Source organism: Rhipicephalus sanguineus, chromosome 1, assembly GCF_013339695.2.
Source record: "Rhipicephalus sanguineus isolate Rsan-2018 chromosome 1, BIME_Rsan_1.4, whole genome shotgun sequence".
In the NCBI taxonomy this organism is placed as follows: domain Eukaryota; kingdom Metazoa; phylum Arthropoda; class Arachnida; order Ixodida; family Ixodidae; genus Rhipicephalus; species Rhipicephalus sanguineus.
In genome coordinates this window covers 168,955,810-168,973,054 of record NC_051176.1, presented here as the reverse complement: position 1 = coordinate 168,973,054, position 17,245 = coordinate 168,955,810, and the positions used below count along the sequence as shown (strand labels likewise).

Here is a 17,245-nt window from a genome sequence, read left to right as displayed (position 1 = left end):
CCATGTGAGCCGGGAACCATGTAATGTGTGAGGACGGAAAATTATCTTCGCCCCTTTCTTGGTAGAAGAGCTTGTTGACAACTGTAGCTGCCTTCGAAGAGACGAGGGCAGCCGAAAAAGTTCTTATGGCTGTTCTGGAGTCCGAGTAAATGATAGAGGCTCCCGTGCAGCTTTGAAGGGCCACCGCAATGGCCATTTCTTCTGCTTCGTGGGTGAAGTTGGTAACTACCGTGGCTGCGTTGACGAGCGAGCCATGGGCGTCCACCACGGAGACGGCGTAAGCGCCTCGATTCCAATATCTTGCAGCGTCAACAAAGAGGACTTGCGTTTCGTTGCGCATGATCTTGGCGAGTATGGCCTTGGCTCTCGCTTTTCTCCGTCCTTCGTTGTGGGTCGGGTGTATATTTCTGGGAATCTGATCAACTGTTATCGCTATGTTTTTATAATTTTTAGCACACAATAGTGTAGCACAGCTGGGACCATAAGAATGTTATGCGAGACTTCGTGTGTCAAGGCAATAAAAACATAGTCACTGGCATCGCTGTCTTAAGACCAAACGTCACTTCTAATGGTAAAAGTCGCTGTTGGTTGTCACTGTAGTCAGAGCAGAAGGTGGTTTCTCTGGTAAAATAAAACTAACTGCTTTGTTTTCAGTTCTACTTGCATTACAATATTACCGCATCCTACTGTAATAGAATAACCCATGAAAGCATTGTGTCACAGGGTCCGTTTAAAGGGCATTCATACGAGGTAGAAATCCTCGGGAGACAAAGGAATTGGGGATCACGTGACCGCGACGTCACGGATTAGTGAGTGGGCACGACCCCCCCACACTTTCTCGGGGGACACGGGGGGGAACCTCTTCCCCGACAGGACAATCCCCCGCCAGTGAGGGATATAGTGGAATTTCGGGCGCTTGTTTGGCCACATTGGTTGTCTGCAGCTCGTCAGTGCAAGCCACCAGAGTAGTCTAGTAACACTGATCTCCCCCTCCGTTCGCCTCGTCCATGTGAGTGGGGGACATTGGTGGAGACTTCTCCTTGCGAGCTGACGTCATTAGGCTCTGCCTTTATCCCCCGAGGATTTGTCCCCCGTTTGAATACCCCTTTAAGAGGCATAAAAGCCAACATGATTGTCCAGTCTGCTATTACACACAGTCACTGATGCATTTAGGTAGAATGGTTGTACATGTCTACGTGCTCTTGCAAGCCTTCACGAGTATGAAATGCACTTTGTGCCCAACTTGTTTATTGCTGTTCAGCAGTGCATGCAGTCGCTTTCTATCCAGCTAGAGCATTCTCTGGACGCAGCCAGCAGTGTTTAAAAGCCATTTTGTGTCATTTTCAAGACAAGAACTAGGCCGAACTTACCGTCATGAGCACTAACATTTTTCCAGGGTTATTATAATGATGGTTCATTGAAATTTAGCGCCAGTTCTAGAACTATGATGCAATAAGCCATAGAGCCAAAATGACGAAGTGACAAGCGAACAAGTTCAGGTGTCTGCAATTTCTGACATGCAGTGCTTAAAAGTAAAGCATTTGGGAAACACCAGTTTGGCACATTCCTGCAAGAATGAATGCTCCTAATAAGACTGAGCAAAACATTTTGTGCAATCTATTTTAGTACAAGTCACGCAAATAAAGAGAAAAAGCTGCAGAACAGAGATGCACTTTCTTGTGCAGCCTTCCAGCAACATGGACACTTTTTATATTCCAACACAATAAAGAACTGCAATGTAAAGAGACCCCATTCACGTGAGCCCTACATAAAATACTTGTCACTACATAAAATACAAATAAAAGTTTTATGAAATATATAATGCACAACATAAAATATTTATCAAGCCCATGCAAAGTGGTCATGATAGAATGGAGAACTAAGATACAAACTACAACATTTACTCCTCCCTTCTCCTTGCTTGTAACTATATATTCATTTTTTCCATTCCAGGAAGGAACAAATGAGGCTAATGTGGGGCAGGTGCTCTTGGGAGAATGCTTAAAAAGCCTCTTCCCATAGTAGCATGACAAAGTTACCAACAATACACAAAGAAATTACCTTCCTATATTTTTGGAACAGTATTCACTTTACATGTCAATATTACACATTTGTGATAGAGGTGTCCAAAGTTACCATGCTTTTAAGAACACCGCTACTACGGTAAGCTTCCAATAATTTAACAAGCATAAATAAACATGGCAGGAAACATCTGTCAAAATTTTGTGTATTTACAATTTCTGCATATTGGGAAGAACTTAAAGCAAGCAAGGGCAATTGCAAAAGAAACTTTTTACAGGGCATTCAAGGTCTTTCATCATCACTGTCTGTGATCACAAATGGTTTCTTCAGGCGTCTGCGAACTACCACATCATCATCATCGGAACTTGATTTGGCAGCATCCTCTTCATCCTCCGATGATGACACCACATGAACAGACGTTTGCCTTGAGTGAGAGGCTGAGGTTTGTTGCACTTTCAGTGGTGTCACATCCACTTCAGCATATTCTACCGACTTGGCGAGGGCCTCCTGGAAGGGACTTGGTGGCATCTTTTGGCATTGTGACGGTGAAAATTTCTGTGGTGAGCCTACAAAAAATGGTGCAATTCGCTTGGGAGGAGTAGACAGTGGTGTACTATGGAGCCTTGGCTGGCTGAAAGATGCCCTCGCAGGAGAGGAAGGACTGCTTGCTGCCATTCTGGGCAAAATATTCTGCGGTGTGCCAAGACCCCTTTGTGTGGCTCTGGTATCACTGTCGCTTTCCTTCTGCAGGACAGATGGAGAAAGCTGCAAGTGCTTTGCCTCAGTCTGGAAAAAGAATGACTGATTAGGGGAATTCAACAAACGCTTTTTGAGATGCCTCTTTCCTTGTTCAGTGGTGCACAAAGATTGGCCAAGAGTGTCCTTGTTAACCTCTCCACATGCTGACTTATGAGCACTTTTGTCAAAACGGTCTTGTAGAGTTGACTTAGAAGTGAGATTGTCTTCCTCTTCTCCTAAAAGAGAAGGCAATTTGCTTTGTTCTGTTGTATTGTGCTTGTCCTGCATCAAATTCGAAGGTGACACATGCAGTTCTTCAAATGAACGCTCAGCAATTAGATGTTCATCCTTGATGTGCAGTTCCTCATCTGGCTGTTCCACATTCACAATTTCACACTCTGCATCATTTCCAAGCTGATCTTCAGTCTTTGCAAAAACTCTCTCATCAGCTGTACTTAATGCAACAAAAGCTTGTTTCTCCATCTTGGAACTTTCACTGCTGTCCACTTCTTCAGGAGCATCCGACAACTCCTCATCTGTGTCTATAACGATAGAGTCCATATCTTCACTAGGTGGAAAGAGCTCTTCCTCTGAATCATCAACTATGATGCTAACGCTGTTTTCCGAGGTCTGGACTGTCATGCAAGCCAATGACTTGTTAAGCGAGTCGACACCATCAATACGGACATCATCATCGTCGTCATCATCGGGCACCACCAAAGCCTTGTTCCACTTGGATGACATACCTTCATCTTGGTCATTATGCTCACTAAGGAACACATTTTGCTTGGGCGACCTCGCTCGTTGCTCTGTTGGTCGAGATTTCACAGCATTGTTGACAGGCACAGTAAAGTACTTCTTGTTTTGAATCTCATCTAATGCCATATCACTCTCCACTGTGAGCAGATGTTGAGCCATCCTGGCACGCTCCTTTACCCGCTCTATTTCTCCAGGCACAAATTCATTTTTTGCAGCTTCCCGAGATTCTTCGGAGAACATGAGGTCATGATGACTGATACCAAAGATGTTCTTTCTTTGCAGAAGAGCAATGTGATCATTAAGAGCAGGGTTTGCGTCTTTGTCCCATGAGTGCATCTGAGAAAGCTGGACCTGGGTACCAGAGTAGTTAGGGTTTTCAAGACTAAAAAGCTCCCTCAGCTCTTGTTTTGTGAAGTATCGCATGGGGTCATTTTGCTTTCCAGTTGTTTGCTTTATGATAGAATCCTTGAATATCTGACGCCGATAAATCTTTTCCTCAACTGTGCTGCATGTTATCAAACGATACACAACAACATTTTTTTGTTGTCCTATGCGATATGCACGGTCAACAGCTTGAGCATCCGTTGCTGGGTTCCAGGAAGGATCATAAATAATGACCCTGTCAGCAGCAGTCAAAGTGAGCCCAACACCTCCAACCTGAGTGGTAAGAAGAAACACTTCAGCATTGTCCTTGGCTTGAAACTGTGTGACTATGCGGTCACGGTCACACAGTTTGTTGATTGTACCATCAAGTCGAGTAACTCTGAAGCTCCTGTTAGTGAGAATTCGACTAATAATATCCAAAATCTTCCTTGACTGTGAGAAAAGTAGTGTGCGATGACCTTCAGCTTTGAGAATTGTCAAAAGCTGCAAAACAAATGTCATCTTTCCAGACTCTTCAAGCAAAACATCATCTGCTACATCTCCAATAGACACTGACTTTCCTTCTTCCTTTTTGAGAAATTCTTCAATTTCTTCACTTGTCATGTCGTCGTACATTCCCATTTGAACACATGCTCGCTTTGAAAGAAGCCTTGGATGATCACAAATTTTTTTCAGCACAGTCAGCTGCACAAGGGGAGACTTCTTAGTCATGAGGATATTGGCTACTTCATCAGACTCTAGGAACTCCCGATATATTTTTTTCTGTAGCTCAGACAGGTATATCCAAATGACAAGGTCATTTTTCTTTGAAGAGAAGGTTAGCTTAGGGTGCAGAGCTGCCTTTTCATCTTCACTGTTCTCTTTGTTCGCATACGCTTCTGCCTTTGTTCTCCTCAAAAAGTACGGTTGTATCAAACGACGTAGCTGCTTTGCTATCTCAACACCTAAAAGCCTCTCTCCTGTAGTGGCATCTTTTTCACGTGCCCTGTTGATAGGGGTCTCATACTGGCGCTTAAATGTTGCCAATGAGCCGACAAGTGCACCTTGGTGTGTAAAGTTGAATAGAGCCCATAGCTCTTGAAGATTGTTCTGAATGGCTGTACCTGTAAGTACAAGCCGGTTCTTAGCTGGAATCTCGTAGATGGCTCTTGTTGTTTTAGTTGGGTTTTTGATCTTGTGGCCTTCATCAAGAATCAGATAACACCAAACAAATTGTTGGCCATTTTTGGTACAAAATTCTTGATGGCTTGTTTGTGCCAAGCCATAGCTTGTCAAGAGGACACCACCACGTCGCTGCACCCTTGCCAGGTTTCTCTCCCTTTCTTTTTTGGATCCAGAGTGGTATTCATACACATCGATGCCTGGTGCCCACACTGCAAATTCTTTCTTCCAGTTGGCAATTAGGGACACAGGCATAATGATCATGACACTCTTAATCATATCACTGTCAAACATGCCTGAAAGAAAGGCAATAACTTGAATAGTTTTGCCTAAGCCCATGTCGTCGCCTAGCACACCACCACGTTTCTTGAGGTGTAACTCCCACATCCATAGCAAACCCATCCTCTGGTAAGCATAAAGTTTTCGCTCGATGGCTTGACAAAGGTAGAAACCGTTGCCAATTTCAACCATGTCACTCTCACAAGCTTCTTGGGCTTGCTCGCTTTTCAAAAACTCTCGCATCTTCTCCATTTTGGCTTGGAGGCGTTCATCGGCTTGATACTCGGCAGCTCTTTCGAAAGCCTGTAGAGCTCCCTGGACGTCACCTTGCTTCAGAAGCCTCTTGCCTGAAAGAGTTGAAAAGGACATGTTTTATGAAAAACTCTTTTTAAAGGGTTCTCTATTCTCATGGTAGCCGTAACAATTCCGGCCCATACTTTTATCATGGCTGTTGCCTCCTACTGGGTGCTTAAGATCATGTGGCCAAATAGGCAGAGCAGAAACTGGTCTTCAGTTAGCGGGAACTAGCATTCCTCCTAGATATGAAAAATCACTCACACATTCCTAAGACTACGGTGCTTTGCACTCATGACTTTAGCTGCTGTCGCTCTACACAAGCTGCCAATCAGATGCTACTGGAAATCATACAGAAATTCTAATGTTCTGACTTGTGTTGCAGAATTCTGGTGCCAGACTCCAGGGTCAGCAAACAGAAGTCTCAGGAGCACCTTGAACATGCTCAAGATAATGATGTGGGAAATATACAGAATCTCCAGCATACTGAGGGCACAAAACTGAATTTTAGAGCAGTCTGTGGGCTGAGGCCTTGGCAAGGTATCCACCCATGGATCAGTCCCAGTTTCAGCTTTAAGCCTATTTGAAGTGGCTGCAGTTCTTGCATTAGTTCAGGGAGTGCAGCACTATTTTATTGGTTTCTCGGGTATAATGTGTGCCCTCTGCACTGGCCTACACCTGCTTGTGAGGAGGTGCGGGCAAAGTGTAGCGACATGCCTGCCCAACATCCAAGCTTGAAGTGCATGACTGCAGCCAGCTTGTGCATTTGTGTCGATGGTGTTCTGCAAAGTGTTTTAATGTTAATAGATTTCTCTGCCTCTTTTGACCATTTTCATACTATCATCACTGATACGAAAGATATGTGCTCTTGCATAACTGAGTTGTGGGGCTTGTTTGTCGATGAATACCAACTACTTTTAGATGCATGCACTGTTGAGCAAAAGCTTTATGGTGCGCCTCAGGGCATGGATGCTCTGGGGAAGGATTTAGGAAAGATTGTTTCCTGCATACATATACTCCTGCAGTGGTAGTGAGAGAAGGCTCCAGTACTTGCGCTTTTGGACAAAAACAGGAGTGAGACTATCGACATACATGTATCACCACCTTCGATGCTCCTACATTATATGCTGTACTCCGAGAAATCTCCACTTAAATATCCTTACTATATCGAATCAGATGTTGTCAAGTGCACGATTCCTTTTATAAGCGTTCAGCTACTCATTCACATTGACACCCATCGTCAATTATTTCTGTGCAATTTTATGTTGCCTGCAATGTGAACGTCTTTTTTGAAGACAACAAAACACCTATGTCTATAACACTCCCTTCAAACAACTCTTTCATCCGGTGCCGCGCCTTTGACCATGCCGGCAGGAGCTTGTTCCGGAAAATGCATCTTATGTCGAAAGGCGCCACTGCAGGTGGTTGGTGTTTCACGTTTCTGCTCAGCCGCAAACAAGCAAACAGGCCAGGCCACGACCATGCAAACGCTGCTGCCGCAGATCCCGACCTCGTGCACTCAGCCGTAGTACGACTTTCCCGAGATGTCACGGGCCGCGAGAAGCAATGAGATTCTTTCCTACCGACACTTACAGGCATGCGTCCTGTGCCGGCACTCTCTAAATCTCGGGAAAGTGAAACTATTTCGAAAGGGATTGTTCGAAAGTACGAATCCAGACGCTCAAACCACGGGTTGTTTCGAGGAAGAACACTGAGAAAAGGCTGTGGCGGCAGGAGAAGTAATGCTCCTCAGAAGCTATGACCATAATGTGCCAGACGCTCGAAACGCTGACAATGTCTGCATTGTTAAATTCACTTTGAAAATATTCGTGCAGGGCTAGTGTCGGCACTGCACTTGAAGTGATACTGCACAGCCAAACTGAAGAGACTTGGTTATCGCCTTTGCTGTCCTCGAGGAGCCGCCAAAGTATATTAAATAAAACCACGTTACTTGCATGTAGTTCACACACAGATTATCGCTTCTCTCGTGACCTGGCAGAGGAGATTGTAAAGCAAATGGCAGCTCGACTAACATGCGATGTCACTCAGATACTTCAAACGAGATTCGAACAGTACGCGACGAAAAAAAAGGCATACAATTAGCGTTTTACAAAAAGAAACGAAAGGAAAAACCCCCCGGGACTTCTGCAACAACAGTCAGGACCTTGTCACATTGTCTATATGTCACTTACCTTCAGACTTGTGGAGCTTGAAAAGCGAGGGCTTTTCTTCGCCGTCTCTTTCGGCAGTCGAAGCCATGACAGTACAACGCAAGGGGAGGCCAATGACAGCGAGGTATTGCTGTACAAATTGCAGCCTGCAGGCCTTTCACGAAGACCGTTTACGAGAAAGCATGTTAAAACACATGCACTTTGGCCATCTTTGGCCGGCAGTGAAAACGGTTCGCACCGACCGCCGCACGCAACATGCGACCGGCGCCTCTCATGGGTTTTGAATACAACCGTTCGATTGGCTTGGCTCTGCGCTTGCGCAGCTTTCGCGCGCCCACCAGCCCACTGCGCCCACGACCATACCCACGAGATGCCCACGAGGCGCTGCTGCTGCCACGAGCTATGCCAAGCGATGATGATGGTTGTAATTTGTAACAATTGTAACGCCGTGCCTAACGCACTAACTTATTGAGCCACTTACTTGAGCTGCAAAATTTTGCTATGACGTTATTTTTATATTTTAGGCATACATACGTATGGCAACTATGCTTTCTCAAATTTTTCGCTTGGTTTTGCGAGCCAAAAAGACGTCACGACCGCCATATTCGTTATTTTTTTAGCGGTTTTCAAGTGATGGCAGCGATAACTCGGACAAGTGCACACACGTGTACTTGCAGTGCTTGCAGTGTTTGCATTGCTCCGTGAGGTTGTATTTTCGGTTAGAGCCATGTCTTCGAGCGTAATAGTTGCTGGCCTTGCTCTTGCCGCTGTGGGATTTACAGGGCGTGCGCTGCTACGCTCATCGAGAGCGTGGTCGAAAACGCTGCAAGAAAGCTTGAAGAATTTGCCCACCGCCGAATCCTTTGCCGGTTCGAAGTACTACAAGGGCGGTTTTGAAACGAAGATGAGCAAGCGAGAAGCTGGTCTCATCCTTGGTGTGAGCCCTTCCGCAAGCAAATCGAAGCTGAAAGATGCCCACAAGAGGATCATGCTGCTCAACCATCCAGATCGTGGAGGCTCTCCTTACCTGGCTGCTAAAATTAACGAAGCGAAGGACTTGCTTGAGAGCGGCAAGTCAAAATAGCTGCAGAACTATTACATTTGCACAACTTTGGCGATGGACCGTAGTGTTTCTTCCAGTGAGTGATGTAGGCGCTTCATCAAATGCATGACCATGATTGGGATTGTGTTGGACTTTATTAAATGCTTTTAGTATTGATGTGCAAGCAGCTGTAATTGAATTTCGAACAAAACATTTGAGTCATGAAAACTAGCTGAAGGCTCATTCGAGCAGTGACTGTGGTGTGTGTAAATTAAATCTGTTTCCCTGTGCAGTCTTTGGCACGTTTTTATTGCTCATTTTCAGCACACATGCGAATTTCCAGTGCCATGAGGGAGCATATTTCTTTTGTTATTCTGTAAGACGCTGCATGATGAAAACATTCGTAGAGCTCGGAGTGAAACACTCCAAAGCTGTACTTAGGGCTGAAGACAGGCATCAGCAAAATGGCATTTCGTACTTGTGTACGTTGTTGGTATTGTGCGTCAGTGCATTGTTGCGCAGCTCTGTACAGACGAGTTACGCAAATTGGCATACTATCCGCACTTCTTATGGTGGGCTGACCAATAAAACAGCAGCCTTTCGAAGCGTAGTTGCACACTGAAGTCAACTTGTGAAAGATGTGTCAGCCCTGAAATGCAGCATTGAAAACACCATGGCTTGGGACTTGCACAGTAGACAGCTGCATCTTTTCGTTATCTGAAAAGAGATTTGAAAGTAAGTTGTAGGGATGCATGAACCAATCACTGCAATTCATGTGAGCATTTGTATCTCAAGAAGCTCTGTTCACACCAACAATTGCTTTATTTCACTTAATTAGAATAAATTAAGGGTAGAGAAAGGAAATAAAAGTGGACAGAAAAAGAACTGTCCACAGGTGAAATACAAGACTGTGACTTCACATTTTGGGCTCGATGCTCTAACTGTTCCGGTACTGTGGCATCCTTTTTGCTGTACATTTTCCTGGTTATATTTTTGTGTGCTACAACCATAGGTCGGCAAAAATATTGGAGCTCGCTCAGACTCGCTCAAGAAATATAATTTGCTCTGAGGGCTCACTCAGACTCCAAAATTTTGCTCAACCTGACTCACTCAGACTCACTAAACTTTCTCTCAACCCGACTCACTTGGACTCAAACTCACCAACATTTTACTCATCCGGACTTGCTCAGACTCACGGCTTGACTTGAGTCTGAGTGAGTTGACTCATCAGTCCGTTTGCGTGAAATTAGGTTTTTCAATCATGGTGTCAATGCTCTTTAACGCCAATATTCATCAGTGCTCTATGATACGCCCTTGGATCTTGTACCTTCAAATACGAGTTTTCAGTGGGTTCAATCAAGTAAGGACATTTTTATGAAATACACGACTCGTACGAGACATTTTTATCAAGAACTACCCGTGAAAGGGATTGCGGGGCAAGGCCATGGCACCCCCGCTAACTCGCGCCTCTAATCAATAAATATTGAGGTGGCGCATGAATGCTAGTGCATTGAGATTTGTGTGAATAGACGTTAGCAAAAACGTAAGCCGATGTAAGGCTGATAGTAAAGCTGATATTGAATGGCTAGGACCATAGGTAGGCAATACAAGGTGGAGCTCACTCAGACTCACTCAAGAAATATATTTTGCGCTTAAAGCTCACTCAGACTCACCAACACTTTCCTCAACCGGACTCACTCGGACTCAAGCTCACTAAAATATTACTCGTCCGGACTCACTCAGACTCACGGCCAGATCTGAGTCTGAGTGAGTTTGCCGACCTATGGCTACAACTAACTCTGGGAGTGTGTTGTAGTGCCACCAGTCACAGACATGCTGGTGCATGTGAAACATCCTGTCAGCCACAGGCATCATGTAGCACACTAACTTCTTGGATGATAGCAAACATGCCCTCACAGGCTACCTGAGAGGCTTGATCAAAACTGCTGGATTTGAGACCCTATAAAGAACTGGGGAGCTCCATTTTCGTTATTTGCACTCATAATGCAGGCAACTGACAGTGAGAACCAAAGCTTACGGCAAATCACTTCATTACACTTAATTGAAATAAAAAGCAAGAAATGAGAGTGGGTGGTGAAGAATAGATTGCACGTGAAATGCGAAGATATGGGTTTGTGTCCCACTTGCGGTCAGGTTTTTTTTCTTTTTGCCCACTTTCAATTTCTTTTTTTTAGGATTTCTTTGTTTAAATTAAGTAGAAGGAAGTAAGTTTCCTGATGCTTTCATTGGTTGACATTATCGGTTGGCTTCATTATGATTGTAACTATATGAAATTGAGCCCCTCCATGTCAAAGAGAGCACAACTAGAGGTTCACTTCTTGACACCAGTGAGGACATGCTGGCAAAACAATTGTAGAAATTGTCATGTTATTTTATATACACTTTTTGTTTTTGCCTATTTCTTTACTGCTAAGCCTAGATAGGCAAGGTAGTCACATTTGATAGTTTGTGAATGGCGGCCATATAGATGAATATAAAGCACTTATTTAGCACTTTTTAGCTTATTTTTCGTTAATGTTGGCCTTTGTAGATAGGTGCACACGGTTTTTTGGTAAAGACTTCTAAGTTCTTAGAAACAGAATATTAGTCCTTTTTTTTTCCTAAAGTTCAATTACTAACCCCAGTAGATGTGGAAATTTAAGTTACGAGTATTGCTTAACACATTTATGCAATATTTCCTAACAGAGCTCTCACTAACTATTTAATTGTGCAACGAGATTGAGCCAGGCATAGCTCAAAGGTAACTGCACCTAGTGAGAATTTTGGTGCTAACACGTTTTTTGAGACAATGGTATTCAAAGCTGCAATGGGAGGTTCTCACAACACATGCGCCACATCACTGCAATGCCTTCCCTGTGCATTGAAATACAAAACTAAATGGAACACTAGTGTAACTCATAGCAGCATCTGCTAGTCTTGGGGTTTCTACCAAGTGGACATGTCTTCAGCAGCTGCCAACTTCCATTCTGTGATTGAAATATGTTAATGTAACTGAGCATTACATGTAGTGAATAAAAGCTAGGTGATTGAATCATTGTAACTAAATTTATGATGTTTGCCAGCACAAATTACTTTGTGAAAAAATAGCCTGTTTATGTGTTTTTCCTTAAATTGGAGTTATAGTGAAGGCTTCCTTATGTCATGTTGTTGAGTCATGATTTTTGGGTGCTAAAGCAACTAAGGCCATCCTGTACCAAACACAGGGTGTTGGTTTTCGTCAAATTGAGCGGTTATTATAAATTTTTAAATCAGTCACAGAAAAAGATCTCAATCTGTGCAGCTCTTAGAAATCTGATATCTTACAGCTGTACTTCAGGTTGTCCCCAATTAATAGTTCAGGGTGAAATTGCGTGCTTGTTTATTTAGTGGTCGTCAGGATTTTGCTATGTAGTTGGTTGATAGCATCTCATCTAAGTGTTTGGTTGGCTTCTTTCTTGCCATTAGTCACACACTTATATCTGCCCTTTCATTTCTGCTTATCCTGGCATGTCCTGGAATACAGGAGAGTCTTACAGCGTTCCCATTTTTACTGGGTTCTGCAATAGTTTTCAGTACATTTCCTACAATTGCTGACCTGTACTTTTTGGAGGATAATGATTGAAGTGTGCTCTAGAATCACAGTAAATAACTGTGTTATGGCTGTGGACTTCTAATGCTTTATTTACTGCTATGTATAGTGCGAAAAGTTAAGTGGTGCAGGTTGAAGGGGGATTTGACAAGTGTGTACTTTTGTCCCACTCTACTCCATTAACTCTGACAACCCAGCCTGTGTGTTTGTGTGTTTTGAATCTATCAGTGTAAAACTCTGTGCAGTCCCAGTATTTTTCTTGCATCGCGTAGAACTCTTGGATCAAGTACTTCCTCGACATTTTTCTCTTCCTGAAGTTTGTTAACATGTGATCAGAGTTGACGTGCAGGTAATTCCATGGAGGTAATGCTTGGGGCTTGTTCAACATGCACAACTGCTATCATATGAGATCTTTATTTTACGACATACCTCTTCAAAGCTGAGATAAAGCGGCTTTACTGTGGAGGGAGTACAAAGGGTTCTTGTGTGACACTGCGTAATGATGTTAAAACAAGGATGTGAAGGTAATGTGTGCACTTTTACTGCATATGTTCCCAAAAGCATACGTCTGTCTAGAGATGGCTTGTTAGTTTCTACACACAGGCTAGCCACTGGAGATGTTTTATACACTTCCGTGGCAAGTCCGAGAGCAAGGTAACGTATGGGATCTAGTTTTCGATGATGTGATGTCTTTCTGATATGTACACAACAGAATCATAGTCAAGAATGCTGCAAATTAATGATTGATATAAGTGCAGGATGTACGTTTTGTGCGAACTCCAGCTTTTTTGAGATAAGATCTTTAGTATGTTGACTGCCTTGTTTGCTTCTGCTTTCAATGCATTTATGTGAAGAATGAAACTTCGTGACTTGTTAAAAACCAAACCCAGAAATTTGTGTTTCTTTCTCACAGGCAGATTACGTTTATTTAGCTGTTGATTAGACTTCAATGTGACTTTATCGTGGCAAAGTATTTTTGCCTTGACATACAGTTTGTATGTGAAGACAATGAGCCCGATTGTCACAGCATTTTCATAAAAAACCTGTAGTAGGGTATTGCCTAAAAAAAAAGAAGAATTGCAGGCCTGCGCAGAACACACAACACAGTCACAGCAAAAGCTGGAGAAGCTGGAGAGCGGTCTTTCTAGAGCCTATTTTAAACTCTCTTGGGGTCACTACTACCAGTAAAGTTGCAAGGTTCCCACTACGACATAAATCATCGTAATTGTGCGAAGTAGGGAATGTACAGTACTCACGGATTCAAACGCGACATCAATTTTCTTTTGTATTGCGACTGGTATGCACAATTGCTTGAGTTAACCACGTCATGATGCGACGAATCTGGTCGCTAAAGGTAACGTGGGCTCTGATCTACGCGTTCCGAGTTGAGATTACGCCAATATGACCCGAACTGAAAACGGTGTAAACAAAAGTATGTGCGTTACTTAGCCCTAAATTGTCCTGTTTCAATCCGTGAGTACTGTACATCTGTAAGGCATTGTATGCATTTTGTTGATAATGTGGTTGACGACGATGAATGGTTACCGCTGAGCCCTTTGTATCAAGGAAATATATCCAGCCAAAAACAGACGAACACAGGAAACGGTGAAGGAGACAGGAAAGCGGCTAGACTACCAACTTAATATTTCCTTGATGCAATGCACCAACTACCCACGAAACACGAAACCTCGATAAAACGATTTATAGAGGTTTTGGTTTCATGGGTAGCCCAACAACGAGTTCTACTAGAGCCCTCTGTAATGGGTTGAAAGCTTTAAACCACCTACTTATTACCCAACTTGCATTGTGTGACGTCCAGTGTTATTTTACTCTTCTGCTACGCTATATTTCATCTGTTAACACAGTTCCTTGCCCTACATGATGCCTGTGTAGGGTCTTTTGGCAAAGGAGTTTCAAGCACTGGCATGGCTCTGTGGTAGAATACTCGACTGTTATGCAGAAGGCGTGGGTTCAGATCCTGCTCAATCATGTATCTTTTTCCTCATTGTGCATGGTAGTAGCTACAGACACCAGCAGCGGCGGACAACTACGCCACCAAAATGAGCTGCTGTTGTGACCTCATAACAGCTTTCGCTGTAAAAAACACCCTGTATATTGCTGTCATACCTAGTGAGTATCTAGTTCATAATGTGAAATCAAGGAAGGAAGGAAAACGGGAGAGGGGGAGGATAGGCAGGGATGTTAACCAGTTTAGAATAACCGGTATGCTACCCTACACTGTGGAAGGGGATGAGGCAGTTTGAAAGTCAATAGGTGTAAAGAAATAGAGAGAGATGGGGGGAGCGCACACACATCACAGTCTGTCAGTCTTGTGTGGTACACGTCATCGCTGTCAGTCTACAGCTGCTTGTGTAAGTTTCCTGTCCTTAAAATTTTCAGCAATGCCTTCGTTGCCCTTATCCTCGATGACTGTTCTGGATGACATTTCAAAATGGTTGCTACCAACAAGGGCCTATAGAAGGTGAGCTAGAGCGATTGCAAGTGATTGTCTCTGCACTGCGTAGCAAGAGCAGTCACTGAAGATGTGCTGTAAGGTCTCCACACTACCACCACAGTCATCTCAAAGAGCATTGTCGGCCATTCTTATATGAAAAGAAAGTGACTTCGTGAAAGTCACTCTTAGCCATAACCGGCATAGCAGAGTGACCTCTCTTTGGCAAAGTCCAGTTGGCATCCAAAAAACATGGCAAAGTGCTCAGGTGGTGTTGCTGATTGTTTTGCTGTTTGCTGTATTCCATGTGCAGTGTGTAATATCTTGTGTGATCACTTGAAGCTTGCTGGCAGCATCAGACATGAAGTCAAGCATTTCTTTGAACTATATATGCAGACTATTGACAAGTAACAGTGTGTTACACTCAAATATTGCTGTATCGAACAATATTAAAAAACTGTATGGCTCCAGTACAAAGTCTTAGCACTAAAAACTGGTAAAAAAAAGTAAAAAGGTGTGATAGATAAACCAAAGTCCATAATCAAGCAAGTTGCACTTTATATTAACCTCGAGGACAATAAAGAGTTAAAATATATAAACTAAACAGCAATAAAAAGTTAATAAACAGCAATACTAAGCTAAACTGCATTAGCAGACTTCCTTTACATATAATACTGAAAAGTTCATTCATACACATCGTCGATGCCTGAAGTGGATAGTGAAGTGCAAAGATTGTGAACATTGTGAACAAGGCTTCTGTATGGAAGCCGAAACATCGTTTTCTTTTAAGCTTTTATCTGGTCGGCGTACTTCGTTCTCTTCATCAAGTAAAGTGCAAAAGTGAGCCAACACCAAAATACTGGGAGGACACTTAAGCTTCGCCTTCAAGAGTAAAACACACCATAATAATTGGGCCCAGTTAGCATCGCCGTCTCATTCGATAGCCAGGCTTCGCTTCTCGGTGGACACCTCAACCGTGCCGCGAGGAAAGGAACGCCTGTGCAGTGTGCGTGACATTGGCCATTGTCATAGGCATATCCACAGGGTGGGCAAGGGGGAGGCTAAGCACTCCCGCTTCTGACAGTGGTCAATGTCGGTAGCACATCTCAACAACCTAGGTGAAGTTTTCCTTCTTCAACACAGCATGATTATATAGTGAAATCTTATAATGCATCTGTCCTATGCTTGTTGTCTTCTGTGTCCCACCACAACGTGCTGTAGGTTCTGTGTGGTGCAAGCCGCTTACGTGACGCTTTCACATCTCAAAAAACAATGGGAGGCCCAGCTCTCAAGCTTTTGCCTGGAAGCCCAGCACAACTTGATTGACTGGACTAGGGAGATGGCAGGGACCATGGTGTTCGGGACTACTAAGTAGACTGCTGACCTGCGAAGACTTTTTCCTGCTCCTAGTTAATGTTTATTTAGCGCTCTCTCTCTCAGCAAAGAAGAGTTCACAGAGTATTATCAAATACGTGCAAAAATGGCTAAATAGCACATGTCATACTAAAATTTAAAATATTTATTATGTGCATGTGAATCCATCTCACCAGCTTCTATGAGAAGCTGCTGCCAAAGTGATCGATGGGCAGCTATATATTGAATTGAGTTCATAAACACTGTCAAGCTGCTCAAAAAGAAAAGTTAGGTATTGTTTGACACATTTATCTGCTGTTTAGTGCGTATATCTCATTTTCACAGCGTGAGTTTTTGAAGATTTGTGACGTCACATGAAAATTCAGGTGATTTTAGAACAGAACAAACATTTCTGACCAATAGCGAAGGACCAATGCCCCAAAACATGCAGTATTGAATATAATTTATTCTCTTATGTTTTACATAACCGTGCATGAAACGTCATTACGCGATGGGTCGCTTTCACGGCATTTGTTGCATCGCATTACAAACAGCTGCTGTGGGCATCACCAAAAGATTTTGATTAATCATAAACAGTGAATGGCGGGTTCTGAGTTAATGAAAACAAAACTAACATTATACTCGTCCAAATGTCTTCAAAGAAGTTTGAGCTTGGACCACTTGCATAGGCATATTTGCCTGGAGGGGAGGGGCATGCAGGGGTACACTTTCCCTCTTTCACCTCCTCTCAGTGTCAAAAGTAGTAGGGTAAAGTATGACACCTAGGATATATATTCGTAGTCCATTATGATATACATCCCGCTTAATGTAGTTTTCATAAAAATAAATGGACTGAACTTATGCCTCTTCCCCGGACAGACCTTACATAAGAAAACTCTGGCAGTCAAAAAATGGCACTTATTCTGAAGACTTCTCTGCAATAGCCAGTGGGGCCTTAGAGGAGGAGCTCCACCCCCAGTAGAGGGACTGCGGTATGGTCC

At 43.4% G+C, this 17,245-nt stretch overlaps 3 protein-coding genes across 3 annotated transcripts in view; 1 reads left to right on the top strand and 2 right to left on the bottom strand.

Annotated features, from left to right (window-relative positions):
* Positions 1 to 1,595: 1,595 nt before the first annotated feature.
* On the bottom strand, positions 1,596 to 8,140 carry LOC119401983 (DNA excision repair protein ERCC-6-like). Its single transcript, XM_037669021.2, has 2 exons — positions 7,830 to 8,140; positions 1,596 to 5,690 (listed from the first exon to the last, which is right to left on the bottom strand). Exons 1-2 carry the CDS (start codon positions 7,894 to 7,896, stop codon positions 2,305 to 2,307), a joined length of 3,453 nt encoding a protein of 1,150 aa, XP_037524949.1. The 5' UTR covers positions 7,897 to 8,140; the 3' UTR covers positions 1,596 to 2,304.
* Positions 8,141 to 8,535: 395 nt separating this feature from the next.
* Positions 8,536 to 8,892, top strand: LOC119401975 (mitochondrial import inner membrane translocase subunit TIM14). The gene has a single exon (XM_037669007.2). It carries the CDS (start codon positions 8,536 to 8,538, stop codon positions 8,890 to 8,892), a length of 357 nt encoding a protein of 118 aa, XP_037524935.1.
* A 248-nt stretch (positions 8,893 to 9,140) lies between these two features.
* Positions 9,141 to 17,245, bottom strand: part of LOC119401966 (ileal sodium/bile acid cotransporter) — a 114,709-nt gene continuing 106,604 nt past the window's right edge. Inside the window, exon 6 of the mRNA XM_037668998.2 lies at positions 9,141 to 9,567. Coding sequence (XP_037524926.1) covers positions 9,494 to 9,567 — 74 coding nt within the window. The 3' untranslated portion in view covers positions 9,141 to 9,493. The remainder of the gene's footprint in view (positions 9,568 to 17,245) is intronic.

Excerpts from the sequence above, each read along its gene's own strand:
- LOC119401983 (XM_037669021.2), bottom strand. The coding sequence starts at position 7,896 with ATGGCTTCGACTGCCGAAAGAGACGGCGAAGAAAAGCCCTCGCTTTTC. Across the intron at positions 5,691-7,829 it reads CAAGCTCCACAAGTCTGAAG|GCAAGAGGCTTCTGAAGCAA; the intron begins GTAAGTGACATA and ends CAACTCTTTCAG.
- LOC119401975 (XM_037669007.2), top strand. The coding sequence starts at position 8,536 with ATGTCTTCGAGCGTAATAGTTGCTGGCCTTGCTCTTGCCGCTGTGGGA.